Raw genomic sequence first — 25,592 nt, 5'->3', positions numbered from 1 at the left:
GAGCTTTACTCTGTATCTAACCCCGTGCTGTACCTGTCCTGGGAGTGTTTGATGGGGACAGTGTAGAGGGAGCTTTACTCTGTATCTAACCCCGTGCTGTACCTGTCCTGGGAGTGTTTGATGGGGACAGTGTAAAGGAAGCTTTACTCTGTATCTAACCCCGTGCTGTACCTGTCCTGGGAGTGTTTGATGGGGACAGTGTAGAGGGAGCTTTACTCTGTATCTAACCCCGTGCTGTACCTGTCCTGGGAGTGTTTGATGGGGACAGTGTAGAGGGAGCTTTACTCTGTATCTAACCCTGTGCTGTACCTGTCCTGGGAGTGTTTGATGGGGACAGTGTAGAGGAAGCTTTACTCTGTATCTAACCCCGTGCTGTACCTGTCCTGGGAGTGTTTGATGGGGACAGTGTAGAGGGAGCTTTACTCTGTATCTAACCCCGTGCTGTACCTGTCCTGGGAGTGTTTGATGGGGACAGTGTAGAGGGAGCTTTACTCTGTATCTAACCCCGTGCTGTACCTGTCCTGGGAGTGTTTGATGAGGACAGTGTAGAGGGAGCTTTACTCTGTATCTAACCCCGTGCTGTCCCTGTGCTGGGAGTGTTTGATGGGGACAGTGTAGAGGGAGCTTTACTCTGTATCTAACCCCGTGCTGTACCTGTCCTGGGAGTGTTTGATGGGGACAGTGTAGAGGGAGCTTTACTCTGTATCTAACCCCGTGCTGTACCTGTCCTGGGAGTGTTTGATGGGGACAGTGTAGAGGGAGCTTTACTCTGTATCTAACCCCGTGCTGTACCTGTCCTGGGAGTGATGGATGATCAGGAGATCTGGAGCCCACCATCTCTTACACACAATTGAACAAAATGATGTGGTTTTCAGTGATGGAGTTTTCTTTCGAATTGCTTTGCCCTCAGGGTCGAACACCTGCTGATTGTTGCAGACAGTGGAGCCGAGATGTTAAAGTGGAACCCAGCCCGGAGACTACGGGGAAATGTGCAGCTGTGCTGAGCGTGCTGGAGGAAGCTCTGCTTCACATCGACACAACAACTCAACGGATACCGGTCAGTGCACTGAGGGTCTGAGCGCTAAAACCTCGCTTCTGATTCATTCAATAATCTGCTCCATCTCAGGACCTTCACCCGTACCTCAGCAGTGTGTTGATAGTTTGAAATTGGGGAAGACGGCAGTCAGCTTTTGTGCATAGCAAGATCCCGCAAAGAGCAATGTGTTCATGATCAGATAACCCTTCATTGATGCAGGCTGCATTGGCAACATCAACTCTGTTGCTCATCCTTAAATGCCGCTTCAGAAGGTAGAAGCCTTCAGTGACCCAGAGCCGGGATCGAACCTGGGACCTCGATGCCGTGAGGCTGCAGTGCTAACCACTGCGCCACCGCGCTGCGCCAAATGAGGACATTTTGAAGGAAAATTTAACATTAACTGAATTAAATTCAGAGAAGTGTGTTGTGCGGTTTCTAACCCTCAGTGACATATTCCCTTGTCAGGATGCCTGTCCTCCCGGTGTTCCGGGTTGGTATTCCAGAACAGCTGGGTTTGGCACCCACAGGGGCGGCACGGTGGCACAGTGGTTAGCACTGCTGCCTCACAGCGCCAGGAACCCAGATCCAATTCCGGCCTCGGCTGACTGTGTGGAGTTTGCACCTTCTCAGTTACAATAAAAGATTACTAAATTATTAAAATTCTCCCCGTGTCTGTGTGGGTTTCCTCTGGCAGCTCCGAAAACGTCCAGGTTGGGTGGATTGGCCATGATAAATTGCTCCTTCGTATCCAAACGTTTAGGCCGGGTAACGAGGTTACGGGGATAGGTAGGGTCCTCTTTCAGAGGGTCAGTGCAAACTCAATGGGCCGAATGGCCTCCTTCTGCACTGTACTGATTCTACGATTATATAACCTGGGTAAAGGAAGGAAGTGATAAGCTTTCGCCTGCAAAGTCAAGAGAATAAAAAGGGTTGTTACAAGTACCCCAGCTGCAGAAACACTGGCTCTGACAGTTATGGGCCGGGATTGTCCGAAATCCTGGCCAAGTGCTGACGCCTGAGCGGCGTGAGCGACTCTGGCATCAAAGGGATTCCAGGCCCAGGCATTGACCTAGGGGGCTAGTACGGCGCCGGAGTGCTGTCCGCTGCTCCGGTGCATGAAAGCCAGCGCGCCACAGCCGGCGCGAGTCTACGCATGCGCGTGGGTGGCCGTCTCTGCGCCGGTCCCCAGGCAATATGACGGAGTCCTACAGGGGCCTGTCGCGGAGGAACATAGACGCCCCCCCCGGAATTAGGCCGCCGGCCGATCGGTAGGCCCCGATCGCGGGCCTGGCCACCGCGGAGGCCTCCCCCAGAGTCAGATCTCCCCCCCCCCCCCCCCCAATCAGGACAGCCCCCGCAGCCAGAACGCCAAGGTCCCACCGAGTAGGACCATATGCTGGCGGGCACTCGGCCCATCGGAGGGCGGAGAATCGCCAGGGGGCACGTTCAACGGCACCCGGCCGACCCGACGGTGAGCCCATGTCCACGATTGGGCCTCAGTACTGACAGCATGACAGTGCGGCGCTCCCTCAGTACTGACCCTCTGACAGTGCAGCACTCCCTCAGTACTGACCCTCTGACAGTGCAGCACTCCCTCAGCACTGACCCTCTGACAGTGCAGCACTCCCTCAGTACTGACCCTCTGACAGTGCGGCACTCCCTCAGTACTGACCCTCTGACAGTGCGGCACTCCCTCAGTACTGACCCTCTGACAGTGCAGCACTCCCTCAGTACTGACCCTCTGACAGTGCAGCACTCCCTCAGTACTGACCCTCTGGCAGTGCAGCACTCCCTCAGTATTGACCCTCTGACAGTGCGGCACTCCCTCAGTACTGACCCTCTGACAGTGCAGCACTCCCTCAGTACTGACCCTCTGACAGTGCGGCACTCCCTCAGTACTGACCCTCTGACAGTGCAGCACTCCCTCAGTACTGACTCTCTGACAGTGCAACGCTCCCTCAGTACTGACCCTCTGACAGTGCAGCACTCCCTCAGTACTGACCCTCTGACAGTGCAGCATTCCCTCAGTACTGACCCTCTGACAGTGCGGCACTCCCTCAGTACTGACCCTCTGACAGTGCAGCACTCCCTCAGTACTGACCCTCTGACAGTGCGGCACTCCCTCAGTACTGACCCTCTGACAGTGCAGCACTCCCTCAGTACTGACCCTCTGACAGTGCGGCAGTCCCTCAGTACTGACCCTCTGACAGTGCGGCACTCCCTCAGTACTGACCCTCTGACAGTGCGGCACTCCCTCAGTACTGACCCTCTGACAGTGCGGCACTCCCTCAGTACTGACCCTCTGACAATGCAGCACTCCCTCAGTACTGACCCTCTGACAGTGCAGCACTCCCTCAGTACTGAAACTCTGACAGTGCGGCACTCCCTCAGTATTGACCCTCTGACAGTGCAGCACTCCCTCAGTCCTGACCCTCTGACAGTGCGGCACTCCCTCAGTACTGACCCTCTGACAGTGCAGCACTCCCTCAGTACTGACCCTCTGACAGTGCGTCAGTCCCTCAGTACTGACCCTCTGACAGTGCGGCACTCCCTCAGTACTGACCCTCTGACAGTGCGGCACTCCCTCAGTACTGTCCCTCCGACAATGCAGCACTCCCTCAGTACTGACCCTCTGACAGTGCAGCACTCCCTCAGTACTGACCCTCTGACAGTGCGGCACTCCCTCAGTACTGACCCTCCGACATTGCAGCACTCCCTCAGTACTGACCCTCTGACAGTGCGGCACTCCCTCAGTACTGACCCTCTGACAGTGCGGCACTCCCTCAGTACTGACCCTCTGACAGTGCGGCACTCCCTCAGTACTGACCCTCTGACAGTGCGGCACTCCCTCAGTACTGACCCTCTGACAGTGCGGCACTCCCTCAGTACTGACCCTCTGACAGTAAAGCACTCCCTCAGTACTGACCCTCTGACAGTGCGGCACTCCCTCAGTACTGACCCTCTGACAGTGCGGCACTCCCTCAGTACTGACCCTCTGACAGTAAAGCACTCCCTTAGTACTGACCCTCTGACAGTGCGGCACTCCCTCAGTACTGACCCTCTGACAGTGCGGCACTCCCTCAGTACTGACCCTCTGACAGTAAAGCACTCCCTCAGTACTGACCCTCTGATCGTGCGGCACTCCCTCAGTACTGACTCTCTGACAGTGCGGCACTCCCTCAGTACTGACCCTCTGACAGTGCAGCACTCCCTCAGTAGTGACCCTCTGACAGTGCAGCACTCCCTCAGTACTGACCCTCTGACAGTGCAGCACTCCCTCAGTACTGACCCTCTGACAGTGCAGCCCTCCCTCAGTACTGACCCTCTGACAGTGCGGCACTCCCTCAGTACTGACCCTCTGACAGTGCAGCATTCCCTCAGTACTGACCCTCTGACAGTGCAGCATTCCCTCAGCACTGACCCTCTGACAGTGCAGCATTCCCTCAGCACTGACCCTCTGACAGTGCGGCACTCCCTCAGTACTGACCCTCTGACAGTGCAGCGCTCCCTCAGTACTGACCCTCTGACAGTGCAGCACTCCCTCAGTACTGACCCTCTGACAGTGCGGAACCCCCTCAGTACTGACCCTCTGACAGTGCGGCACTCCCTCAGTACTGACCCTCTGACAGTGCGGAACCCCCTCAGTACTGACCCTCTGACAGTGCAGCACTCCCTCAGTACTGACCCTCTGACAGTGCAGCACTCCCTCAGTACTGACCCTCTGACAGTGCGTCAGTCCCTCAGTACTGACCCTCTGACAGTGCAGCACTCCCTCAGTCCTGACCCTCTGACAGTGCGGCACTCCCTCAGTACTGACCCTCTGACAGTGCAGCACTCCCTCAGTACTGACCCTCTGACAGTGCAGCACTCCCTCAGTACTGACCCTCTGACAGTGCAGCACTCCCTCAGTACTGACCCTCTGACAGTGCGTCAGTCCCTCAGTACTGACCCTCTGACAGTGCGGCACTCCCTCAGTACTGACCCTCTGACAGTGCGGCACTCCCTCAGTACTGACCCTCTGACAGTAAAGCACTCCCTCAGTACTGACCCTCTGACAGTGCGGCACTCCCTCAGTACTGACCCTCTGACAGTGCGGCACTCCCTCAGTACTGACCCTCTGACAGTAAAGCACTCCCTCAGTACTGACCCTCTGACAGTGCAGCACTCCCTCAGTACTGACCCTCTGACAGTGCGGCACTCCCTCAGTACTGACCCTCTGACAGTAAAGCACTCCCTCAGTACTGACCCTCTGACAGTGCGGCACTCCCTCAGTACTGACCCTCTGACAGTGCGGCACTCCCTCAGTACTGACCCTCTGACAGTGCGGCACTCCCTCAGTACTGACCCTCTGACAGTGCGGCACTCCATCAGTACTGACCCTCTGACAGTGCGGCACTCCCTCAGTACTGACCCTCTGACAGTGCGGCACTCCCTCAGTACTGACCCTCTGACAATGCAGCACTCCCTCAGTACTGACCCTCTGACAGTGCAGCGCTCCCTCAGTACTGACCCTCTGACAGTGCAGCACTCCCTCAGTACTGACCCTCTGACAGTGCGGCACTCCCTCAGTACTGACCCTCTGACAATGCAGCACTCCCTCAGTACTGACCCTCTGACAGTGCAGCGCTCCCTCAGTACTGACCCTCTGACAGTGCAGCACTCCCTCAGTACTGACCCTCTGACAGTGCGGAACCCCCTCAGTACTGACCCTCTGACAGTGCGGCACTCCCTCAGTACTGACCCTCTGACAGTGCGGAACCCCCTCAGTACTGACCCTCTGACAGTGCAGCACTCCCTCAGTACTGACCCTCTGACAGTGCAGCACTCCCTCAGTACTGACCCTCTGACAGTGCAGCACTCCCTCAGTACTGACCCTCTGACAGTGCGTCAGTCCCTCAGTACTGACCCTCTGACAGTGCGGCACTCCCTCAGTACTGACCCTCTGACAGTGCGGCACTCCCTCAGTACTGACCCTCTGACAGTAAAGCACTCCCTCAGTACTGACCCTCTGACAGTGCGGCACTCCCTCAGTACTGACCCTCTGACAGTGCGGCACTCCCTCAGTACTGACCCTCTGACAGTAAGGCACTCCCTCAGTACTGACCCTCTGACAGTGCGGCACTCCCTCAGTACTGACCCTCTGACAGTGCGGCACTCCCTCAGTACTGACCCTCTGACAGTAAAGCACTCCCTCAGTACTGACCCTCTGACAGTGCGGCACTCCCTCAGTACTGACCCTCTGACAGTGCGGCACTCCCTCAGTACTGACCCTCTGACAGTGCGGCACTCCCTCAGTACTGACCCTCTGACAGTGCGGCACTCCCTCAGTACTGACCCTCTGACAGTGCGGCACTCCCTCAGTACTGACCCTCTGACAGTGCGGCACTCCCTCAGTACTGACCCTCTGACAATGCAGCACTCCCTCAGTACTGACCCTCTGACAGTGCAGCACTCCCTCAGTACTGACACTCTGACAGTGCGGCACTCCCTCAGTATTGACCCTCTGACAGTGCAGCACTCCCTCAGTCCTGACCCTCTGACAGTGCGGCACTCCCTCAGTACTGACCCTCTGACAGTGCAGCACTCCCTCAGTACTGACCCTCTGACAGTGCAGCACTCCCTCAGTACTGACCCTCTGACAGTGCAGCACTCCCTCAGTACTGACCCTCTGACAGTGCGTCAGTCCCTCAGTACTGACCCTCTGACAGTGCGGCACTCCCTCAGTACTGACCCTCTGACAGTGCGGCACTCCCTCAGTACTGTCCCTCCGACAATGCAGCACTCCCTCAGTACTGACCCTCTGACAGTGCAGCACTCCCTCAGTACTGACCCTCTGACAGTGCGGCACTCCCTCAGTACTGACCCTCCGACATTGCAGCACTCCCTCAGTACTGACCCTCTGACAGTGCGGCACTCCCTCAGTACTGACCCTCTGACAGTGCGGCACTCCCTCAGTACTGACCCTCTGACAGTGCGGCACTCCCTCAGTACTGACCCTCTGACAGTAAAGCACTCCCTCAGTACTGACCCTCTGACAGTGCGGCACTCCCTCAGTACTGACCCTCTGACAGTGCGGCACTCCCTCAGTACTGACCCTCTGACAGTAAAGCACTCCCTCAGTACTGACCCTCTGATCGTGCGGCACTCCCTCAGTATTGACTCTCTGACAGTGCGGCACTCCCTCAGTACTGACCCTCTGACAGTGCAGCACTCCCTCAGTAGTGACCCTCTGACAGTGCAGCACTCCCTCAGTACTGACCCTCTGACAGTGCAGCACTCCCTCAGTACTGACCCTCTGACAGTGCAGCACTCCCTCAGTACTGACCCTCTGACAGTGCGGCACCCCCTCAGTACTGACCCTCTGACAGTGCAGCATTCCCTCAGCACTGACCCTCTGACAGTGCAGCATTCCCTCAGCACTGACCCTCTGACAGTGCGGCACTCCCTCAGTACTGACCCTCTGACAGTGCAGCGCTCCCTCAGTACTGACCCTCTGACAGTGCAGCACTCCCTCAGTACTGACCCTCTGACAGTGCGGAACCCCCTCAGTACTGACCCTCTGACAGTGCGGCACTCCCTCAGTACTGACCCTCTGACAGTGCGGCACTCCCTCAGTACTGACCCTCTGACAATGCAGCACTCCCTCAGTACTGACCCTCTGACAGTGCAGCACTCCCTCAGTACTGACACTCTGACAGTGCGGCACTCCCTCAGTATTGACCCTCTGACAGTGCAGCACTCCCTCAGTCCTGACCCTCTGACAGTGCGGCACTCCCTCAGTACTGACCCTCTGACAGTGCAGCACTCCCTCAGTACTGACCCTCTGACAGTGCAGCACTCCCTCAGTACTGACCCTCTGACAGTGCAGCACTCCCTCAGTACTGACCCTCTGACAGCGCGTCAGTCCCTCAGTACTGATCCTCTGACAGTGCGGCACTCCCTCAGTACTGACCCTCTGACAGTGCGGCACTCCCTCAGTACTGTCCCTCCGACAATGCAGCACTCCCTCAGTACTGACCCTCTGACAGTGCAGCACTCCCTCAGTACTGACCCTCTGACAGTGCGGCACTCCCTCAGTACTGACCCTCCGACATTGCAGCACTCCCTCAGTACTGACCCTCTGACAGTGCGGCACTCCCTCAGTACTGACCCTCTGACAGTGCGGCACTCCCTCAGTACTGACCCTCTGACAGTGCGGCACTCCCTCAGTACTGACCCTCTGACAGTAAAGTACTCCCTCAGTACTGACCCTCTGACAGTGCGGCACTCCCTCAGTACTGACCCTCTGACAGTAAAGCACTCCCTCAGTACTGACCCTCTGACAGTGCGGCACTCCCTCAGTACTGACCCTCTGACAGTGCGGCACTCCCTCAGTACTGACCCTCTGACAGTAAAGCACTCCCTCAGTACTGACCCTCTGACAGTGCGGCACTCCCTCAGTACTGACCCTCTGACAGTGCAGCACTCCCTCAGTACTGACCCTCTGACAGTGCAGCACTCCCTCAGTACTGACCCTCTGACAGTGCAGCACTCCCTCAGTACTGACCCTCTGACAGTGCGTCAGTCCCTCAGTACTGACCCTCTGACAGTGCGGCACTCCCTCAGTACTGACCCTCTGACCGTGCGGCACTCCCTCAGTACTGTCCCTCCGACAATGCAGCACTCCCTCAGTACTGACCCTCTGACAGTGCAGCACTCCCTCAGTACTGACCCTCTGACAGTGCGGCACTCCCTCAGTACTGACCCTCCGACATTGCAGCACTCCCTCAGTACTGACCCTCTGACAGTGCGGCACTCCCTCAGTACTGACCCTCTGACAGTGCGGCACTCCCTCAGTACTGACCCTCTGACAGTGCGGCACTCCCTCAGTACTGACCCTCTGACAGTAAAGCACTCCCTCAGTACTGACCCTCTGACAGTGCGGCACTCCCTCAGTACTGACCCTCTGACAGTGCAGCACTCCCTCAGTACTGACCCTCTGACAGTAAAGCACTCCCTCAGTACTGACCCTCTGACAGTGCGGCACTCCCTCAGTACTGACCCACTGACAGTGCGGCACTCCCTCAGTACTGACCCTCTGACAGTAAAGCACTCCCTCAGTACTGACCCTCTGACAGTGCGGCACTCCCTCAGTACTGACCCTCTGACAGTGCGGCACTCCCTCAGTACTGACCCTCTGACAGTGCGGCACTCCCTCAGTACTGACCCTCTGACAGTAAAGCACTCCCTCAGTACTGACCCTCTGATCGTGCGGCACTCCCTCAGTATTGACTCTCTGACAGTGCGGCACTCCCTCAGTACTGACCCTCTGACAGTGCAGCACTCCCTCAGTAGTGACCCTCTGACAGTGCAGCACTCCCTCAGTACTGACCCTCTGACAGTGCAGCACTCCCTCAGTACTGACCCTCTGACAGTGCAGCACTCCCTCAGTACTGACCCTCTGACAGTGCGGCACCCCCTCAGTACTGACCCTCTGACAGTGCAGCATTCCCTCAGCACTGACCCTCTGACAGTGCAGCATTCCCTCAGCACTGACCCTCTGACAGTGCGGCACTCCCTCAGTACTGACCCTCTGACAGTGCAGCGCTCCCTCAGTACTGACCCTCTGACAGTGCAGCACTCCCTCAGTACTGACCCTCTGACAGTGCGGAACCCCCTCAGTACTGACCCTCTGACAGTGCGGCACTCCCTCAGTACTGACCCTCTGACAGTGCGGCACTCCCTCAGTACTGACCCTCTGACAATGCAGCACTCCCTCAGTACTGACCCTCTGACAGTGCAGCACTCCCTCAGTACTGACACTCTGACAGTGCGGCACTCCCTCAGTATTGACCCTCTGACAGTGCAGCACTCCCTCAGTCCTGACCCTCTGACAGTGCGGCACTCCCTCAGTACTGACCCTCTGACAGTGCAGCACTCCCTCAGTACTGACCCTCTGACAGTGCAGCACTCCCTCAGTACTGACCCTCTGACAGTGCAGCACTCCCTCAGTACTGACCCTCTGACAGCGCGTCAGTCCCTCAGTACTGACCCTCTGACAGTGCGGCACTCCCTCAGTACTGACCCTCTGACAGTGCGGCACTCCCTCAGTACTGTCCCTCCGACAATGCAGCACTCCCTCAGTACTGACCCTCTGACAGTGCAGCACTCCCTCAGTACTGACCCTCTGACAGTGCGGCACTCCCTCAGTACTGACCCTCCGACATTGCAGCACTCCCTCAGTACTGACCCTCTGACAGTGCGGCACTCCCTCAGTACTGACCCTCTGACAGTGCGGCACTCCCTCAGTACTGACCCTCTGACAGTGCGGCACTCCCTCAGTACTGACCCTCTGACAGTAAAGTACTCCCTCAGTACTGACCCTCTGACAGTGCGGCACTCCCTCAGTACTGACCCTCTGACAGTGCGGCACTCCCTCAGTACTGACCCTCTGACAGTAAAGCACTCCCTCAGTACTGACCCTCTGACAGTGCGGCACTCCCTCAGTACTGACCCTCTGACAGTGCGGCACTCCCTCAGTACTGACCCTCTGACAGTAAAGCACTCCCTCAGTACTGACCCTCTGACAGTGCGGCACTCCCTCAGTACTGACCCTCTGACAGTGCGGCACTCCCTCAGTACTGACCCTCTGACAGTAAAGCACTCCCTCAGTACTGACCCTCTGATCGTGCGGCACTCCCTCAGTACTGACCCTCTGACAGTGCGGCACTCCCTCAGTACTGACCCTCTGACAGTGCAGCACTCCCTCAGTAGTGACCCTCTGACAGTGCAGCACTCCCTCAGTACTGACCCTCTGACAGTGCAGCACTCCCTCTGTACTGACCCTCTGACAGTGCAGCCCTCCCTCAGTACTGACCCTCTGACAGTGCGGCACTCCCTCAGTACTGACCCTCTGACAGTGCGGCACTCCCTCAGTACTGACCCTCTGACAGTGCAGCATTCACTCAGCATTGACCCTCTGACAGTGCAGCATTCCCTCAGCACTGACCCTCTGACAGTGCGGCACTCCCTCAGTACTGACCCTCTGACAGTGCAGCGCTCCCTCAGTACTGACCCTCTGACAGTGCAGCACTCCCTCAGTACTGACCCTCTGACAGTGCGGAACCCCCTCAGTACTGACCCTCTGACAGTGCAGCGCTCCCTCAGTACTGACCCTCTGACAGTGCAGCATTCCCTCAGTACTGACCCTCTAACAGTGCGGCACTCCCTCAGTACTGACCCTCTGACAGTGCAGCACTCTCTCAGCACTGACCGTCTGACAGTGCAGCACTTCCTCAGTACTGACCCTCTGACAGTGCAGCACTCCCTCAGTACTGACCCTCTGACAGTGCAGCACTCCCTCAGTACTGACCCTCTTACAGTGCGGCACTCCCTCAGTACTGACCCTCTGACAGTGTGGCACTCCCTCAGTACTGACCCTCTGACAGTGCAGCACTCCCTCAGTACTGACCCTCTGACAGTGCAGCGCTCCCTCAGCACTGACCCTCTGACGGTGCAGCACTCCCTCAGTACTGACCCTCTGACAGTGCAGCACTCCCTCAGTACTGACCCTCTTACAGTGCGGCACTCCCTCAGTACTGACCCTCTGACAGTGTGGCACTCCCTCAGTACTGACCCTCTGACAGTGCAGCACTCCCTCAGCACTGACCCTCTGACAGTGCAGCACTCCCTCAGTCCTCCATCAGGGTGTCAGCCTGGATTTAATGCTCAGGACTGTGACCCTGTGATTTTGAAGCAAATGAGTTATTGCAAATTGAATGTGTTGTTTCTGACTTAGCGAGAAACTGATAACTTCAACATGTTGCCAACAATTCCATCACTGGGTGAATCAGGAGATTAATTTAAATCAGTCTTTCCCTTTAGTGTTGTGGTTGTTATAACCTTCAAATCCTCTTATTTGATGCGATGTTCGTGTTCCATTCGTACCGACCATGTGTTGTTTGTTTGCTCACTTCCTCTTCGTTCTCATGCCCTTTTCCTTTGAATGTTGAAGATGTTGGTCAGCTGAATTTGTGTTTCTGTGTCCCAGGGCCAGAATTGAAACTTCTCGCTCAGAGCTCTCAGTATCTGCACGGGAAACACAGCGGTGAATGTTCTCTGCCATCCTCCTCCGTGGAATCTCCTGACAGCCATTTGACCTCCTCTCATTGGCTGAGTGAAGGTCATGGCAACGGGGCAGTATTCTCCATCAGTCGCTCCCTGGCGAAGACACAGTGCCAAGGGAGGTTATCGCTGTCGAAGAGGAAAGAATCTGCTGATCTGTCACAGCCAGCAACATCCAGACTGGTCTCGTCGACTTCCAGTAGCCGGTGGTCAACTGAGGAAGACGATGACTTCATATCCTCTCCCAGACCATTTAAGAAGCAATGTATTCGAGCGGGCCAGAGGTCATCAGCTCACCAAAAAGGCTCTGAAGCATCGAGTGGAAACATATCTTCCCATCTTCTTCCCAGCTCTGTGGAGCAGAGAGAGAAGTCAACAGGCCATTCAGTAGCAACGCCATCCAAATCCAGCCAATCCTCAATGAGTACTGGAAAATCTTCATCCAAATCCAGCCAATCCTCAATGAGTACTGGAAAATCTTCATCCAAATCCAGCCAACCCTCAACGAGTACAACACTTTTATTTGACAATCAGACTCAATCGTCAGTGATGGACTCATCGCCCAGTGTCACGCACCCGCCATCGAAGGACACTGATTGGCTGGATGGTGACGGCCTGGAGGATGAATGGTTGGAAGTTGACCGCAGCCATTCTAAAGAAGCATTGAGTCAACTGGCACGACCTGTGACCCCGGTGGTGGGAGAGACACAGGGCAGCAGTCCGAGGCCTGTGGAGAGCAGAGCCTCCCTCCTTGGTGACAGAACGGCGAACGCTCCCACACAGCCCGATGCCAGTCTGTCCCAGTTTCAAACCCCTCAGAGAAACATCAGTAAGGCCCCAGTCCATCTCCGAATGCCGGGCTGGTCCACATCACAGGTAAATACACAGTCCACAGTGTAATATCCCGCGCAGGATCTGCAGGGTGGGAAATGCTTGTCTTCCCCGTGTTCCTTGCCGAGTACCAGCCCCGTTGCTAGAAACAGGGGCACCCCATTAACCCATGTATCTCAGGACACCCACCTCAGCAGGAACCAGGCGGGTCGTGTGCACATCGTCCGTGTAAATAAAACTTTGCTTCCGATTTTCCTCGGTTTGAACTCCTCGTGTCCTCATTAAACACGGCTCCCGGATACATTCCTGGCTGAACTTTCAGGAAATATCACCCCTCACAACCTTAACCCACAACCTGCCCTTTAAATCTCATTGGCTTTCGTCAGAGAGAAATGTTTAGTCCTTTATTGTAAAACCCCCTCATAGATACATAGAAGATAGTAGCAGGAGGAGGCCATTCAGCCCTTCGATCCCGCTCCGCCATTCATCACCATCATGGCTGATCATCCAGCTCAATAGCCTAAACCTGCTTTCTCCCCATAGCCTTTGATCCCATTCTCCCCAAGTGCTATATCCAGCCGCCTCTTGAATATATTCAAAGTTTTAGCATCAACTCCTTCCTGTGGTAATGAATTCCACAGGCTCACCATTCTTTGGGTGAAGAAATGTCTCCTTATCTCTGTCCGAAATGGTTTACCCTGAATCCTCAGGCTGTGACCCCTGGTTCTGGACACACCCATCATTGGTAACCTCTTCCCTGCATCTACCCTGTCCAGTCCTGTTAGAATTCTATACGTCCCTATGAGTTCCCCCTCATTCTTCTGAACTCCAGCGAGAACAATCCCAACCTAGTCAATCTCTCCTCATGTGACAGTCCCGCCATCCCTGGAATCAGTCTGGTAAACCTTCACTGCACTCCCTCGAGAGCAAGAACATCCTTCCTCAGAGAAGGAGACCAAAACTGCACACAATACTCCAGGTGTGGCCTCACCAAGGCCCTGTACAATTGCATCCTTGTTTTCAAATCCCTCCAGTGTAGCTCCCAATCCCTGTGAACCACCCACCACCCCGTCAGCGACACCACCGTCTGAGGTCGCTGGACCCCTCTGCGTCTGGCCCCCTGAATATTTGCGATCACAATTACTCCCCGATTGGAACTTCCTGGACCCCATACTCTGGAATTCCCTCCCTGAACTTCATCACCCGACTCTCACCGGGAATTACAGAATAACACAGGGCAGAAGCGGCTCCGTGGCCCATCGAGTCTGCGCTGTTGCAGGAGACTCCTTCTGTCAGACACGGCTCCGTTTGCTAGAGGCTGATTTCGACCGAAGTCAACTTTGCAGAGTTACGGGGATCAAGCGAGGGGGAGGGGGGGGGGGGGGGGGGTAGTGAGACTGGGTTGTTACACGGACAGAGAGCTGACATGTGCTCGATGGGCCAAATGGCCTTGTGTGTTGTAAATGACTCAGTGACTCCATTTCCTCCTGTTGACAGCCCAGAGGACAGGACACACTGGCATCACCATCATCCTCCTCCTCCCCACCTCCACAAACACCGTATCGAGTGAAGGTCCGAGTTAAAGAGAAACTCTTCCTCATCGCCGTCCCCTCCAGGTAGGGGTGGGGGGGGAGGGGAAGCGGGGGAGGGGGGGAGGAGGGCTGGGGAGGTGTGGAGGTGGGGACAGCGGGGGGGGGGGCTGGGGAGGTGGGGACAGCGGGGGGGGGGGGGGGGGGCTGGAGAGGTGGGGACAGCGGGGGGGGGGGGCTGGGGAGGTGGTGACAGCGGGCGGGGGGGGGGGGCTGGAGAGGTGGGGACAGCGGGGGGGGCTGGGGAGGTGGGGACAGCGGGGGGGGGGGCTGGGGAGGTGGGGACAGCGGGGGGGGGCTGGGGAGGTGGGGACAGCGGGGGGGGGGGCAGCGGGGGGGGGGCTGGGGAGGTGGGGACAGCGGGGGGGGGGGGGGCTGGGGAGGTGGGGACAGCGGGGGGGGGGCAGCGGGGGGGGGGGCTGGGGAGGTGGGGACAGCGCGGGGGGGGTGCTGGGGAGGTGGGGACAGCGGGGGGGGGGGTGCTGGGGAGGTGGGGACAGCGGGGGGGGGCTGGGGAGGTGGGGACAGCGGGGGTGGGGGGGGCTGGGGAGGTGGGGACAGCGGGGGGGGGCTGGGGAGGTGGGGACAGCGGGGGAGGGGGCTGGGGAGGGTGGGGACAGCGGGGGGGGGGGCTGGGGAGGTGGGGACAGCGGGGTGGGGGGGCTGGGGAGGTGGGGACAGCGGGGGTGGGGGGGAGGGGAGGTGGGGACAGCGGGGGTGGGGGGGAGGGGAGGTGGGGACAGCGGGCGGGGGGGGCTGGGGAGGTGGGGACAGCGGGGGGGGGGGCTGGGGAGGTGGGGACAGCGGGGGGGGCTGGGGAGGTGGGGACAGCGGGGGGGGGGCTGGGGAGGTGGGGACAGCGGGGGTGGGGGGGGGGAGGGGAGGTGGGGACAGCGGGGGGGGGGCTGGGGAGGTGGGGACAGCGGGGGGGGGGCTGGGGAGGTGGGGACAGCGGGGGGGGGCTGGGGAGGTGGGGACAGCGGGGGTGGGGGGGCTGGGGAGGTGGGGACAGCGGGGGGGGCTGGGGAGGTGGAGACAGCGGGGGGGGGGGGCTGGGGAGGTGGGGACAGCAGGGGTGGGGGGGACAGCAGGGGGGACTGGGGGGAGGGGAGGTGGGGACAGTGGGGGGGGGCTGGGGAGGTGGGGACAGCTGGGGTGGGGGGGAGGGGAGGTGGGGACAGCGGGGGGGGGGGGCTGGGGAGGTGGGACAGCGGGGGGGGCTGGGGAGGTGCAGACAGCGGGGGGGGGGCTGGGGAGGTGGGGACAGCGGGGGGGGGGGCTGGGGAGGTGGGGACAGCAGAGGTGGGGGGGGACAGCAGGGGGGGCTGGGGGGAGGGGAGGTGAGGACAGCGGGGGGGGCTGGGGAGGTGGGGACAGCTGGGGTGGGGGGGAGGGGAGGTGGGGACAGCGGGGGGGGCTGGGGAGGTGGGGACAGCAGGGGGGGCTGGGGGGAGGGGAGGTGGGGACAGCGGGGGGGACAACGGGGGGGCGCTGGGAGATGGGGGAACAGCGGGGGGGGGGGGGGTAGCTGGGGGGGGGGGGGGGGAGGTATCACATCCGGACCCCACAGCGTAGAGAGAGTGAGAGAGAAATGAAATTAAATGAAAAATGAAAATCGTTTATTGTCACGAGTAGGCTTCAATGAAGTTGCTGTGAAAAGCCCCTAGTCGCCACATTCCGGCGCCTGTTCGGGGAGGCCGGTACGGGAATCGAACCGTGCTGCTGGCCTGCCTGGTCTGCTTTAAAAGCCAGCGATTTAGCCCAGTGCTAAATGAGAGAGAGTGAGAGAGAGAGAGTTGAGAGAGAGTGAGAGTGACAGAGAGAGAGTGACAGAGAGAGAGTGACAGAGAGAGAGTGACAGAGAGAGAGAGAGACAGAGAGAGAGTGACAGAGAGAGAGAGAGACAGAGAGAGTGAGCGAGAGAGAGAGAGAGTGACAGAGAGAGAGAGAGACAGAGAGAGTGAGAGAGAGAGAGACAGAAAGAGAGTGACAGAGAGAGAGAGAGAGACAGAGAGAGAGAGAGAGTGACAGCGAGGAGAGAGAGAGAGTGAGAGAGAGAGAGTGTGACAGAGAGAGAGTGACAGAGAGAGAGTGACAGAGAGAGAGTGACAGAGAGAGAGTGACTGAGAGAGAGAGTGAGAGAGAGTGTAAGAGACAGAGAGAGAGTGACAGAGAGAGAGAGTGAGAAAGAGAGAGAGAAAGTGACAGAGAGTGAGAGAGTGACAGAGAGTGAGAGAGAGAGAGTGACTGAGAGAGAGAGAGTGACTGAGAGAGAGAGTGAGAGAGTGTGAGAGAGAGAGAGTGACAGAGAGAGAGTGAGAGAGAGGGAGGAGAGAGTGAGAGAGTGTGAGAGTGAGAGAGTGACAGAGAGAGAGTGAGAGTGAGAGAGTGACAGAGAGAGAGTGACAGAGAGAGAGTGAGAGAGAGAGAGTGAGAGAGAGAGAGTGACAGAGAGAGAGTGAGAGAGAGGGAGTGAGAGAGCGAGAGAGCGAGTGAGAGAGAGAGTGAGAGTTAGAGAGAGAGTTAGAGACAGTTAAAGACAGATAGAGAGTTTGAGAGAGGGTGAGAGGGAGTTAGAGAGAGAGCATGAGAGAGACCGCAAGTGAGGGTGAGAGAGAGAGCGCGAGATAGAGGAAGAGTGCGAGAGTGAGAGAGAGAGAGAGCGACAGCGTGAGAGGGAGCGTGTGAGAGAGAGGGAGAGCGCGAGAGAGAGAGGGTGAGCGCGTGAGAGAGAGAGAGCGCAAGTGAGGGTGAGAGAGAGAGCGCGAGAGAGAGGGAGACCGCGAGGGGGAGAGAGAGCACGAGGCAGAGAGAGCGCAAGAGAGAGGGAGAGCACGAGGCAGAGAAAGCGCGAGAGAGAGAGCACGAGGCAGAGAGAGCGCGAGAGAGAGGGAGAGCGCGAGAGAGAGGGAGAGTGCAAGAGAGAGAGAGAGGGAGAGCGCGAGAGAGAGGGAGAGCGCGAGAGAGAGGGAGAGCGCGAGGCAGAGAGAGCGCGAGAGAGAGGGAGAGCGCGAGAGAAATGGAGAGTGCAAGAGAGAGAGAGGGAGAGCGCGAGAGAAATGGAGAGTGCAAGAGAGAGAGAGGGAGAGCGCGAGAGAAATGGAGAGTGCAAGAGAGAGAGAGGGAGAGAGATCAATCCATGGTCTAAGAGATCTGTGTTTCATTTTCAGTGACTCAGACTCTTACACCATCTTATGGTTGACCAAGGAAGCAGAGACAAGATACCACCAAGAGTGTGACCTGCGACCACGCCTCTCTCTGACCAGTGGCGGCGCCTTATTGTCTCCACATGACCCAATCATCAACCTTCTCCATGACAACGAGGAGGTAAGTCATCACCGTCTCCGAACTTTCCTGCATTCATTCTCAATGAAATTCGCAACTGACTCATTCAGACTGGGTGGGCGGGAGGGTGGGGGGGAGGGTGGGCGGGAGGGTGGGGGGAATGTGGGGGGGGGGGAGAGGGTGGGGGGGAGGGTGGGGGGGAGGGTGGGCGGGAGGGTGGGGGGAATGTGGGGGGGGGGGGAGGGTGGGGGGGGAGGGTGGGGGGGAGGGTGGGCGGGAGGGGGGGAGGGTGGGCGGGAGGGTGGGCGGGAGGGAGGAGGGTGGGAGGGGGGAGGGTGGGCGGGAGGGGGGGAGGGTGGGCGGGAGGGTGGGCGGGAGGGAGGGGGGGAGGGTGGGCGGGGAGGGGGGGGGGATGGTGGGTGGGAGGGTGGGGGGGAGGGTGGGCGGGAGGGTGGGCTAGGTGGGGGGGGCGGGGAGGAAAACGGGGAGGAATAAATTGTGAATGTAACAAAGACTTGCATTTATGTAGCTCCTTTCACAACCTCGGCTTCACGGCCCCTGAGCTGCTGTTGGGCCTGGACCGTCAGGCCCCCGACACACCGTGTCTCCCCCTGGTGGATGTGGAGGGCCAATTGCAACCCCGTCTACATTGGCAGGACGGTGATATCTCACGGGGCGGGAGTGGCCATAAACCCTGGCCTGGGAGTCCGGGAATGGCCATTAAACCCTGGCCTGGGAGTCCGGGAATGGCCATAAACCCTGGCCTGGGAGTCCGGGAGTGGCCTCGAAGTGCGGGAGTGGCCATTAAACCCTGGCCTGGGAGTTCGGGAGTGGCTATAAACCCTGGCCTGGGAGTTCGGGAGTGGCCATAAACCCTGGCCTGGGAGTTCGGGAGTGGCTGTAAACCCTGGCCTGGGAGTTCGGGAGTGGCCATAAACCCTGGCCTGGGAGTTCGGGAGTGGCCATAAACCCTGGCCTGGGAGTTCGGGAGTGGCCATAAACCCTGGCCTGGGATTCCGGGAGTGGCCATAAACCCTGGCCTGGGAGTTCGGGAGTGGCCATAAACCCCTGGCCTGGGAGTCCGGGAATGGCTATAAACCCTGGCCTGGGAGTTCGGGAGTGGCCATAAACCCTGGCCTGGGAGTTCGGGAGTGGCCATTAAACCCTGGCCTGGGAGTTCGGGAGTGGCCATTAAACCCTGGCCTGGGAGTGCGGGAGTGGCCATTAAACCCTGGCCTGGGAGTCCGGGAGTGGCCATAAACCCTGGCCTGGGAGTCCGGGAGTGGCTATAAACCCTGGCCTGGGAGCCCGGGAGTGGCTATAAACCCTGGCCTGGGAATCCGGGAGTGGCTATAACCCTGGCCTGGGAGCCCGGGAGTGGCTATAAACCCTGGCCTGGGAGTCCGGGAGTGGCTATAAACCCTGGCCTGGGAGTGCGGGAGTGGCCATTAAACCCTGGCCTGGGAGTTCGGGAGTGGCCATAAACCCTTGCCTGGGAATCCGGGAATGGCTATAAACCCTGGCCTGGGAGTTCGGGAGTGGCCATAAACCCTGGCCTGGGAGTTCGGGAGTGGCCATAAACCCTGGCCTGGGAGTCCGGGAATGGCTATAAACCCTGGCCTGGGAGTCCGGGAATGGCTATAAACCCTGGCCTGGGAGTCCGGGAGTGGCTATAAACCCTGGCCTGGGAGTCCGGGAGTGGCTATAAACCCCTGGCCTGGGAGTTCGGAAGTGGCCATAAACCCTGGCCTGGGAGTCCGGGAGTGGCTATAAACCCTGGCCTGGGAGTCCGGGAGTGGCTATAAACCCTGGCCTGGGAGTCCGGGAATGGCCATAAACCCTGGCCTGGGAGTCCGGGAATGGCCATAAACCCCTGGCCTGGGAGTCCGGGAGTGGCCATTAAACCCTGGCCTGGGAGTTCGGGAGTGGCTATAAACCCTGGCCTGGGAGTTCGGGAGTGGCCATTAAACCCTGGCCTGGGAGTTCGGGAGTGGCCATAAACCCTGGCCTGGGAGTGCGGGAGTGGCCATAAACCCTGGCCTGGGAGTGGCTATAAACCCTGGCCTGGGAGTCCGGGAGTGGCCATAAACCCCGGCCTGGGAGTCCGGGAGTGGCCAGAACCCCTGGCCTGGGAGTCCGGGAGTGGCCATAAGCCCTGGCCTGGGAGTTCGGGAGTGGCCATAAACCCTGGCCTGGGATTCCGGGAGTGGCTATAAACCCTGGCCTGGGAGTCCAGGAATGGCCATAAACACCTGGCCTGGGAGTCCGGGAGTGGCTATAAACCCCTGGCCTGGGAGTCCAGGAGTGGCTATAAACCCTGGCCTGGGAATCCGGGAGTGGCTATAAACCCTGGCCTGGGAATCCGGGAGTGGCTATAAACCCTGGCCTGGGAGTTCGGGAATGGCTATAAACCCTGGCCTGGGAGTCCGGGAATGGCCATAAACCCTGGCCTGGGAGTCCGGGAGTGGCTATAAACCCTGGCCTGGGAGTCCGGGAGTGGCTATAAACCCTGGCCTGGGAGTTCGGGAGTGGCTATAAACCCTGGCCTGGGAGTCCGGGAATGGCTATAAAACCCTGGCCTGGGAGTCCGGGAATGGCCATAAACCCTGGCCTGGGAGTCCGGGAATGGCCATAAACCCCTGGCCTGGGAGTCTGGGAATGGCCATAAACCCTGGCCTGGGAGTCCGGGAATGGCCATAAACCCCTGGCCTGGGAGTCCGGGAATGGCTATAAACCCTGGCCTGGGAGTCCGGGAATGGCCATAAACCCTGGCCTGGGAGTTCGGGAGTGGCCATAAACCCTGGCCTGGGAGTCCGGGAATGGCCATAAACCCTGGCCTGGGAGTTCGGGAATGGCCATAAACCCTGGCCTGGGAGTCCGGGAGTGGCCATAAACCCTGGCCTGGGAGTGCGGGAGTGGCTATAAACCCCTGGCCTGGGAGTGCGGGAGTGGCCATAAACCCTGGCCTGGGAGTGGCTATAAACCCTGGCCTGGGAGTCCGGGAGTGGCCATAAACCCCGGCCTGGGAGTCCGGGAGTGGCCTCGAAGTGCGGGAGTGGCCATTAAACCCTGGCCTGGGAGTCCGGGAATGGCTATAAACCCTGGCCTGAGAGTCCGGGAGTGGCCAGAACCCCTGGCCTGGGAGTCCGGGAGTGGCCATAAACCCTGGCCTGGGAGTCCGGGAGTGGCCATAAACCCTGGCCTGGGAGTTCGGGAGTGGCCATAAACCCTGGCCTGGGATTCCGGGAGTGGCTATAAACCCTGGCCTGGGAGTCCAGGAATGGCCATAAACACCTGGCCTGGGAGTCCGGGAATGGCTATAAACCCTGGCCTGGGAGTTCGGGAATGGCTATAAACCCTGGCCTGGGATTCCGGGAGTGGCTATAAACCCTGGCCTGGGAGTCCGGGAGTGGCTATAAACCCTGGCCTGGGAGTGCGACCAGTGCAGTAATTTGGAGAAAGCGGCAATGGTGAGAACGAGCAGACAATCTGTTTTAGTGATGACGGGAATTATAATTCCCACGACATCGCAGATAACTGCCCCCCCCCCCCCCCCCCCAGCGAGGGGGTAGACCCCTGAATGACGGGTCGCTGTTGGATAAGGGGTCATTCTCGTTGATCGTATGGAAATGGGGCTTAAGTGGTGATAATTGGTTTTGGCCTCGCTCCGGCGAGATCCTGATTTCGGCCCAGGGAGCGGGCCGGTTCCATCGCAAACTGTTTGGCGCCTAGCGCGGATCCCGTTTTCAGCCTCTCTCGCTGCTCTCCGGCCTGGTCACGTTGGAGAGAGAGCGTAACAAGGCCGCAGAATCGCGCCCACAGAGTCCGAGTGAATTCAGACATGGGCAGCTTGATGGTGCCAGTGTGTTGCGAGGCAGTACGCTGGGGGTGTAAAGCATGGCGCTGCTCAGAACCTGCTGCTTCGCTGAGGGGTGAACGTACTGAGGGACGTCTGGGATGTTTTTCAGGTCCTCGCTGAAGTGCTGTCCTGGGACCTGCCTCCAATCTCTGTCAGATACAAGAGGGCCTGTGACAGTCTGGCTCTGGGTAAGCAGATATACTCTCCACACAGTCAAAATAATTATACCTCACCCACAGGGGAACACAATGTGAGCAGCCGTGTGTACCATCTACAAGATGCACTGCAGGGATTCACCAAGGTTCATTAGACAGCACCTTCCAAACCCATGACCACTACCATCTAGAAGGACAAGGGCAGCAGATACCTGGGAACCCCACCACCTGGAGGTTCCCCTCCCAGTCACTCACCACCCTGACTGGAAAATATATCGCCGTTCCTTCACTGTCACTGGGGCAACATCCTGGAATTCCCTCCCTAACAGCACAGTGGGTGTACCTACACCTCAGGGACTGCAGCGGCTCAAGAAGGCAGCTCACCAGCATCTTCAGAAGGGCAATTAGAGATGGGCAATAAATGCTGGCCTAACCAGCGACAGCTTTCACATGGAGTTCTTTCCTGTGGATATGGCTCAACTCAGTACAGAGAGCAACAGACACAACAACAACCTGGTTAAGACGGCTTTATTAACCCAAGCTTGGTTTCGCGTACACGAGAGGTGGACCTGGATAATGCCAAGATCGATCTGCTGAACACTGATAAAAACACATCAATTATACGATTTCCAAAAATCAATAGCCCACCCCAGCTGGACTCGACCCAATCCCTGAAGCTGCCATGTTCAAACCTTATCCAATAAAATTGTGACCAACCCATGATTTAACCTCATCCTATCCCCCTGTTGCTTACCAAGGTTCAGTGTCCATCCTAATATCCTGTCCATTGTCCAGCTCGGGACAGAATATCGGAAATGGCATCCTCTTTACTTCTGGGATTGTTTCAGAGGATATTGGGGGCTACTGATAAAACCTGTTTACCCAGTCCACTGCTCACCACACATCACCTGTGACTCAAAAAACATGGTCAAGTTGGCTAGTCTAAATCCCATCATGCATTGTGGCCACTGCGTGCAGCCAGAGTTTGATTACTTATTACTGCTATGTCCTAAAAATACATGTTTAATGGTTAATAATGATTACTGGGTATACTTTCTATGATTCATCTCAATCCTTAATAAACTAACTTCTGTAAAACTACTCGATTGGCAGCCTAGATATTCAATTACCAGAAGCCTCATCGCTGGTCACCCCCTTCACCTGTATCCCCTGAACGAAATCTGTAAGAAGGTGAGGCGGTGCAGTCTGTTGCTATAATCTCCTCAATGTGTTTGATTGCAGCTGAAGACTCCTCCATGTCGAAGATCCTACAGCTGCAGGAAAATGGCTCCTCGATCGATTTATCCAACTTGTCCTTGAACAAGGAGCACCTGACCCCCATCCTGCGGGCCCTCAAACTCCAGAACGCCACCCGCCGACTCTGCCTCTCTGCCAACCGCCTCGGCGACGATGCCATGGACGAGCTGCTGGCCAGCCTGGTCACCATGCCCAACCTGACCCTGCTGGACCTGTCATCCAACTGCATCACACATGAAGGTCTGAGGAAGCTGTGTGACCCCAGCACGTCCTCCAGGGACACCCCCTTTCAGGTTTGAGATGTCACGGGGAACCGCGCGATGTTCTGGGTTCCTCCCACAAGATAAAACTGTTCGGTTATGGTTGTCAAGAAGGCGTATGGGGTGTTGGCCTTTATTGGTAGAGGGATTGAGTTCCGGAGCCATGAGGTCATGTTGCAGTTGTACAAAACTCTGGTGCGGCCGCATTTGGTGTATTGCGTACAGTTCTGGTCGCCTCATTATAGGAAGGATGTGGAAGCTTTGGAACGGGTGCAGAGGAGATTTACCAGGATGTTGCCTGGTATGGAGGGAAAATCTTATGAGGGAAGGCTGAGGGACTTGAGGCTGTTTTCGTTAGAGAGAAGAAGGCTAAGAGGGGACTTAATTGAGGCGTACAAGATGATCAGAGGATTAGATAGGGTGGACAGTGAGAGCCTTTTTCCTCGGATGGCGATGTCTAGCACGAAGGGACATAACTTTAAATTGAGGGGACTCACCCGGCCCCGCTCTGGCCTGAGTCCCCGCTCAGGCCAGAGCGGGTTCGATCCCGGCCCTGGGTCACTGTCCGTGTGGAGTTTGCACATTTCCCCCAATGTCTCCGTGGGTTTCGCCCCCACAACCCAAAGATGTGCAGGGTAGGTGGATTGGCCACGCTAAATTGCCCCTTAATTGGAAAAATTAAGAAAAACCCTTCAGGAAACTCATAAATATCAGTGAATTTATTGACTTTGAAACAAGTTATACTTTACGCAGCATCTCACTCCCAGTGCAGACCCTACTGAGAGGAGAAACCTCACCAGGCCCAATCTGGGGCCTGTTCTTATCCTGCGTCGTAACAAGCCCCCTGGCACTCCAGGTGGATTCTCGTATTCAATGCCCCCATTGGGAGATCAATGACTGTTTCTTCATGGGTCTCTGCGGGGTTATTCCATTTCTGATTAGAATGTTTCACTGCTCGGGATTGTAAATATTGCCTTTCTCTTTCAGAGTCTGGAGGAGTTGAACCTCAGCCTCAATCCTTTGGGAGACGGCAGCTCTCAGCTCATAGCCTCACTGATCAGATCCTGCCCTCGACTGAGCACGCTCAAACTCCAGGCCTGCGGCCTCACGGCCAGATTCCTGCAGAACATGGCACTCAGCTGCACACTCAAAGGTAAAAACAGGGAGCAATCTCGTTACAACAGCACCTTTGCTCATCTTAGATCACACCAAACCCTCTCACAGACACAAGTTCAAACATGCAAAGTTTATCAAGGAATTGTGCATCAGTCATTGGGTGCAAGGATTGGGACCTTCAGTACTGACCCTCTGACAGTGCAGCACTCCCACAGTACTGACCCTCTGACAGTGCAGCACTCCCTCAGTACTGACCCTCTGACAGTGCAGCACTCCCTCAGTACTGACCCTCTGACAGTGCAGCACTCCCTCAGTACTGACCCTCTGACAGTGCGGCACTCCCTCAGTACTGACCCTCTGACAGTGCTGCACTCCCTCAGTACTGACCCTCTGACAGTGTGGCGCTCCCTCAGTACTGACCCTCTGACAGTGCAGCACTCCCTCAGTACTGACCCTCTGACAGTGCTGCACTCCCTCAGTACTGACCCTCTGACAGTGTGGCGCTCCCTCAGTACTGACCCTCTGACAGTGCGGCACTCCCTCAGTACTGACCCTCTGACAGTGCAGCACTCCCTCAGTACTGACCCTCTGGCAGTGCGGCACTCCCTCAGTACTGACCCTCTGACAGTGCGGCACTCCCTCAGTACTGACCCTCTGACAGTGCAGCACTCCCTCAGTACTGACCCTCTGACAGTGCAGCACTCCCTCAGTACTGACCCTCTGACAGTGCAGCACTCCCTCAGTACTGACCCTCTGACAGTGCAGCACTCCCTCAGTACTGACCCTCTGACAGTGCGGCACTCCCTCAGTACTGACCTCTGACAGTGCAGCACTCCCTCAGTACTGACCCTCTGACAGTGCAGCACTCCCTCAGTACTGACCCTCTGACAGTGCGGCACTCCCTCAGTACTGACCCTCTGACAGTGCGGCACTCCCTCAGTACTGACCCTCTGACAGTTTAATTTTGAAGATATTTCACCAGAGCCGATAGGTAATAATCACCGGAATATTCTGTTGATGTTTTAACCGGATTGTTGATGAGTTGTTCAATATTTTTGTGCTGGGAGTTAGTTCTTGGTTTACCTGAACAGCTGTGTACCT

The 25,592-nt window shown here is 57.6% G+C and overlaps 1 protein-coding gene across 1 annotated transcript in view; it reads left to right on the top strand.

The window, feature by feature from the left end:
* The window catches only part of LOC119961324 (tonsoku-like protein), a 69,246-nt gene that overhangs the window by 19,293 nt on the left and 24,361 nt on the right, over positions 1 to 25,592 (top strand). The window contains exons 6-13 of the mRNA XM_038788718.1: positions 911 to 1,057; positions 11,814 to 11,859; positions 12,066 to 13,015; positions 14,468 to 14,586; positions 17,730 to 17,886; positions 21,813 to 21,891; positions 23,101 to 23,408; positions 24,363 to 24,528. Of these exons, the coding sequence (XP_038644646.1) occupies positions 911 to 1,057; positions 11,814 to 11,859; positions 12,066 to 13,015; positions 14,468 to 14,586; positions 17,730 to 17,886; positions 21,813 to 21,891; positions 23,101 to 23,408; positions 24,363 to 24,528 (1,972 nt within the window). The remainder of the gene's footprint in view (positions 1 to 910; positions 1,058 to 11,813; positions 11,860 to 12,065; positions 13,016 to 14,467; positions 14,587 to 17,729; positions 17,887 to 21,812; positions 21,892 to 23,100; positions 23,409 to 24,362; positions 24,529 to 25,592) is intronic.

Source organism: Scyliorhinus canicula, unplaced genomic scaffold (assembly GCF_902713615.1).
Source record: "Scyliorhinus canicula unplaced genomic scaffold, sScyCan1.1, whole genome shotgun sequence".
Lineage (NCBI taxonomy): Eukaryota > Metazoa > Chordata > Chondrichthyes > Carcharhiniformes > Scyliorhinidae > Scyliorhinus > Scyliorhinus canicula.
This window is presented reverse-complemented; position numbering and strand designations above follow the sequence as displayed.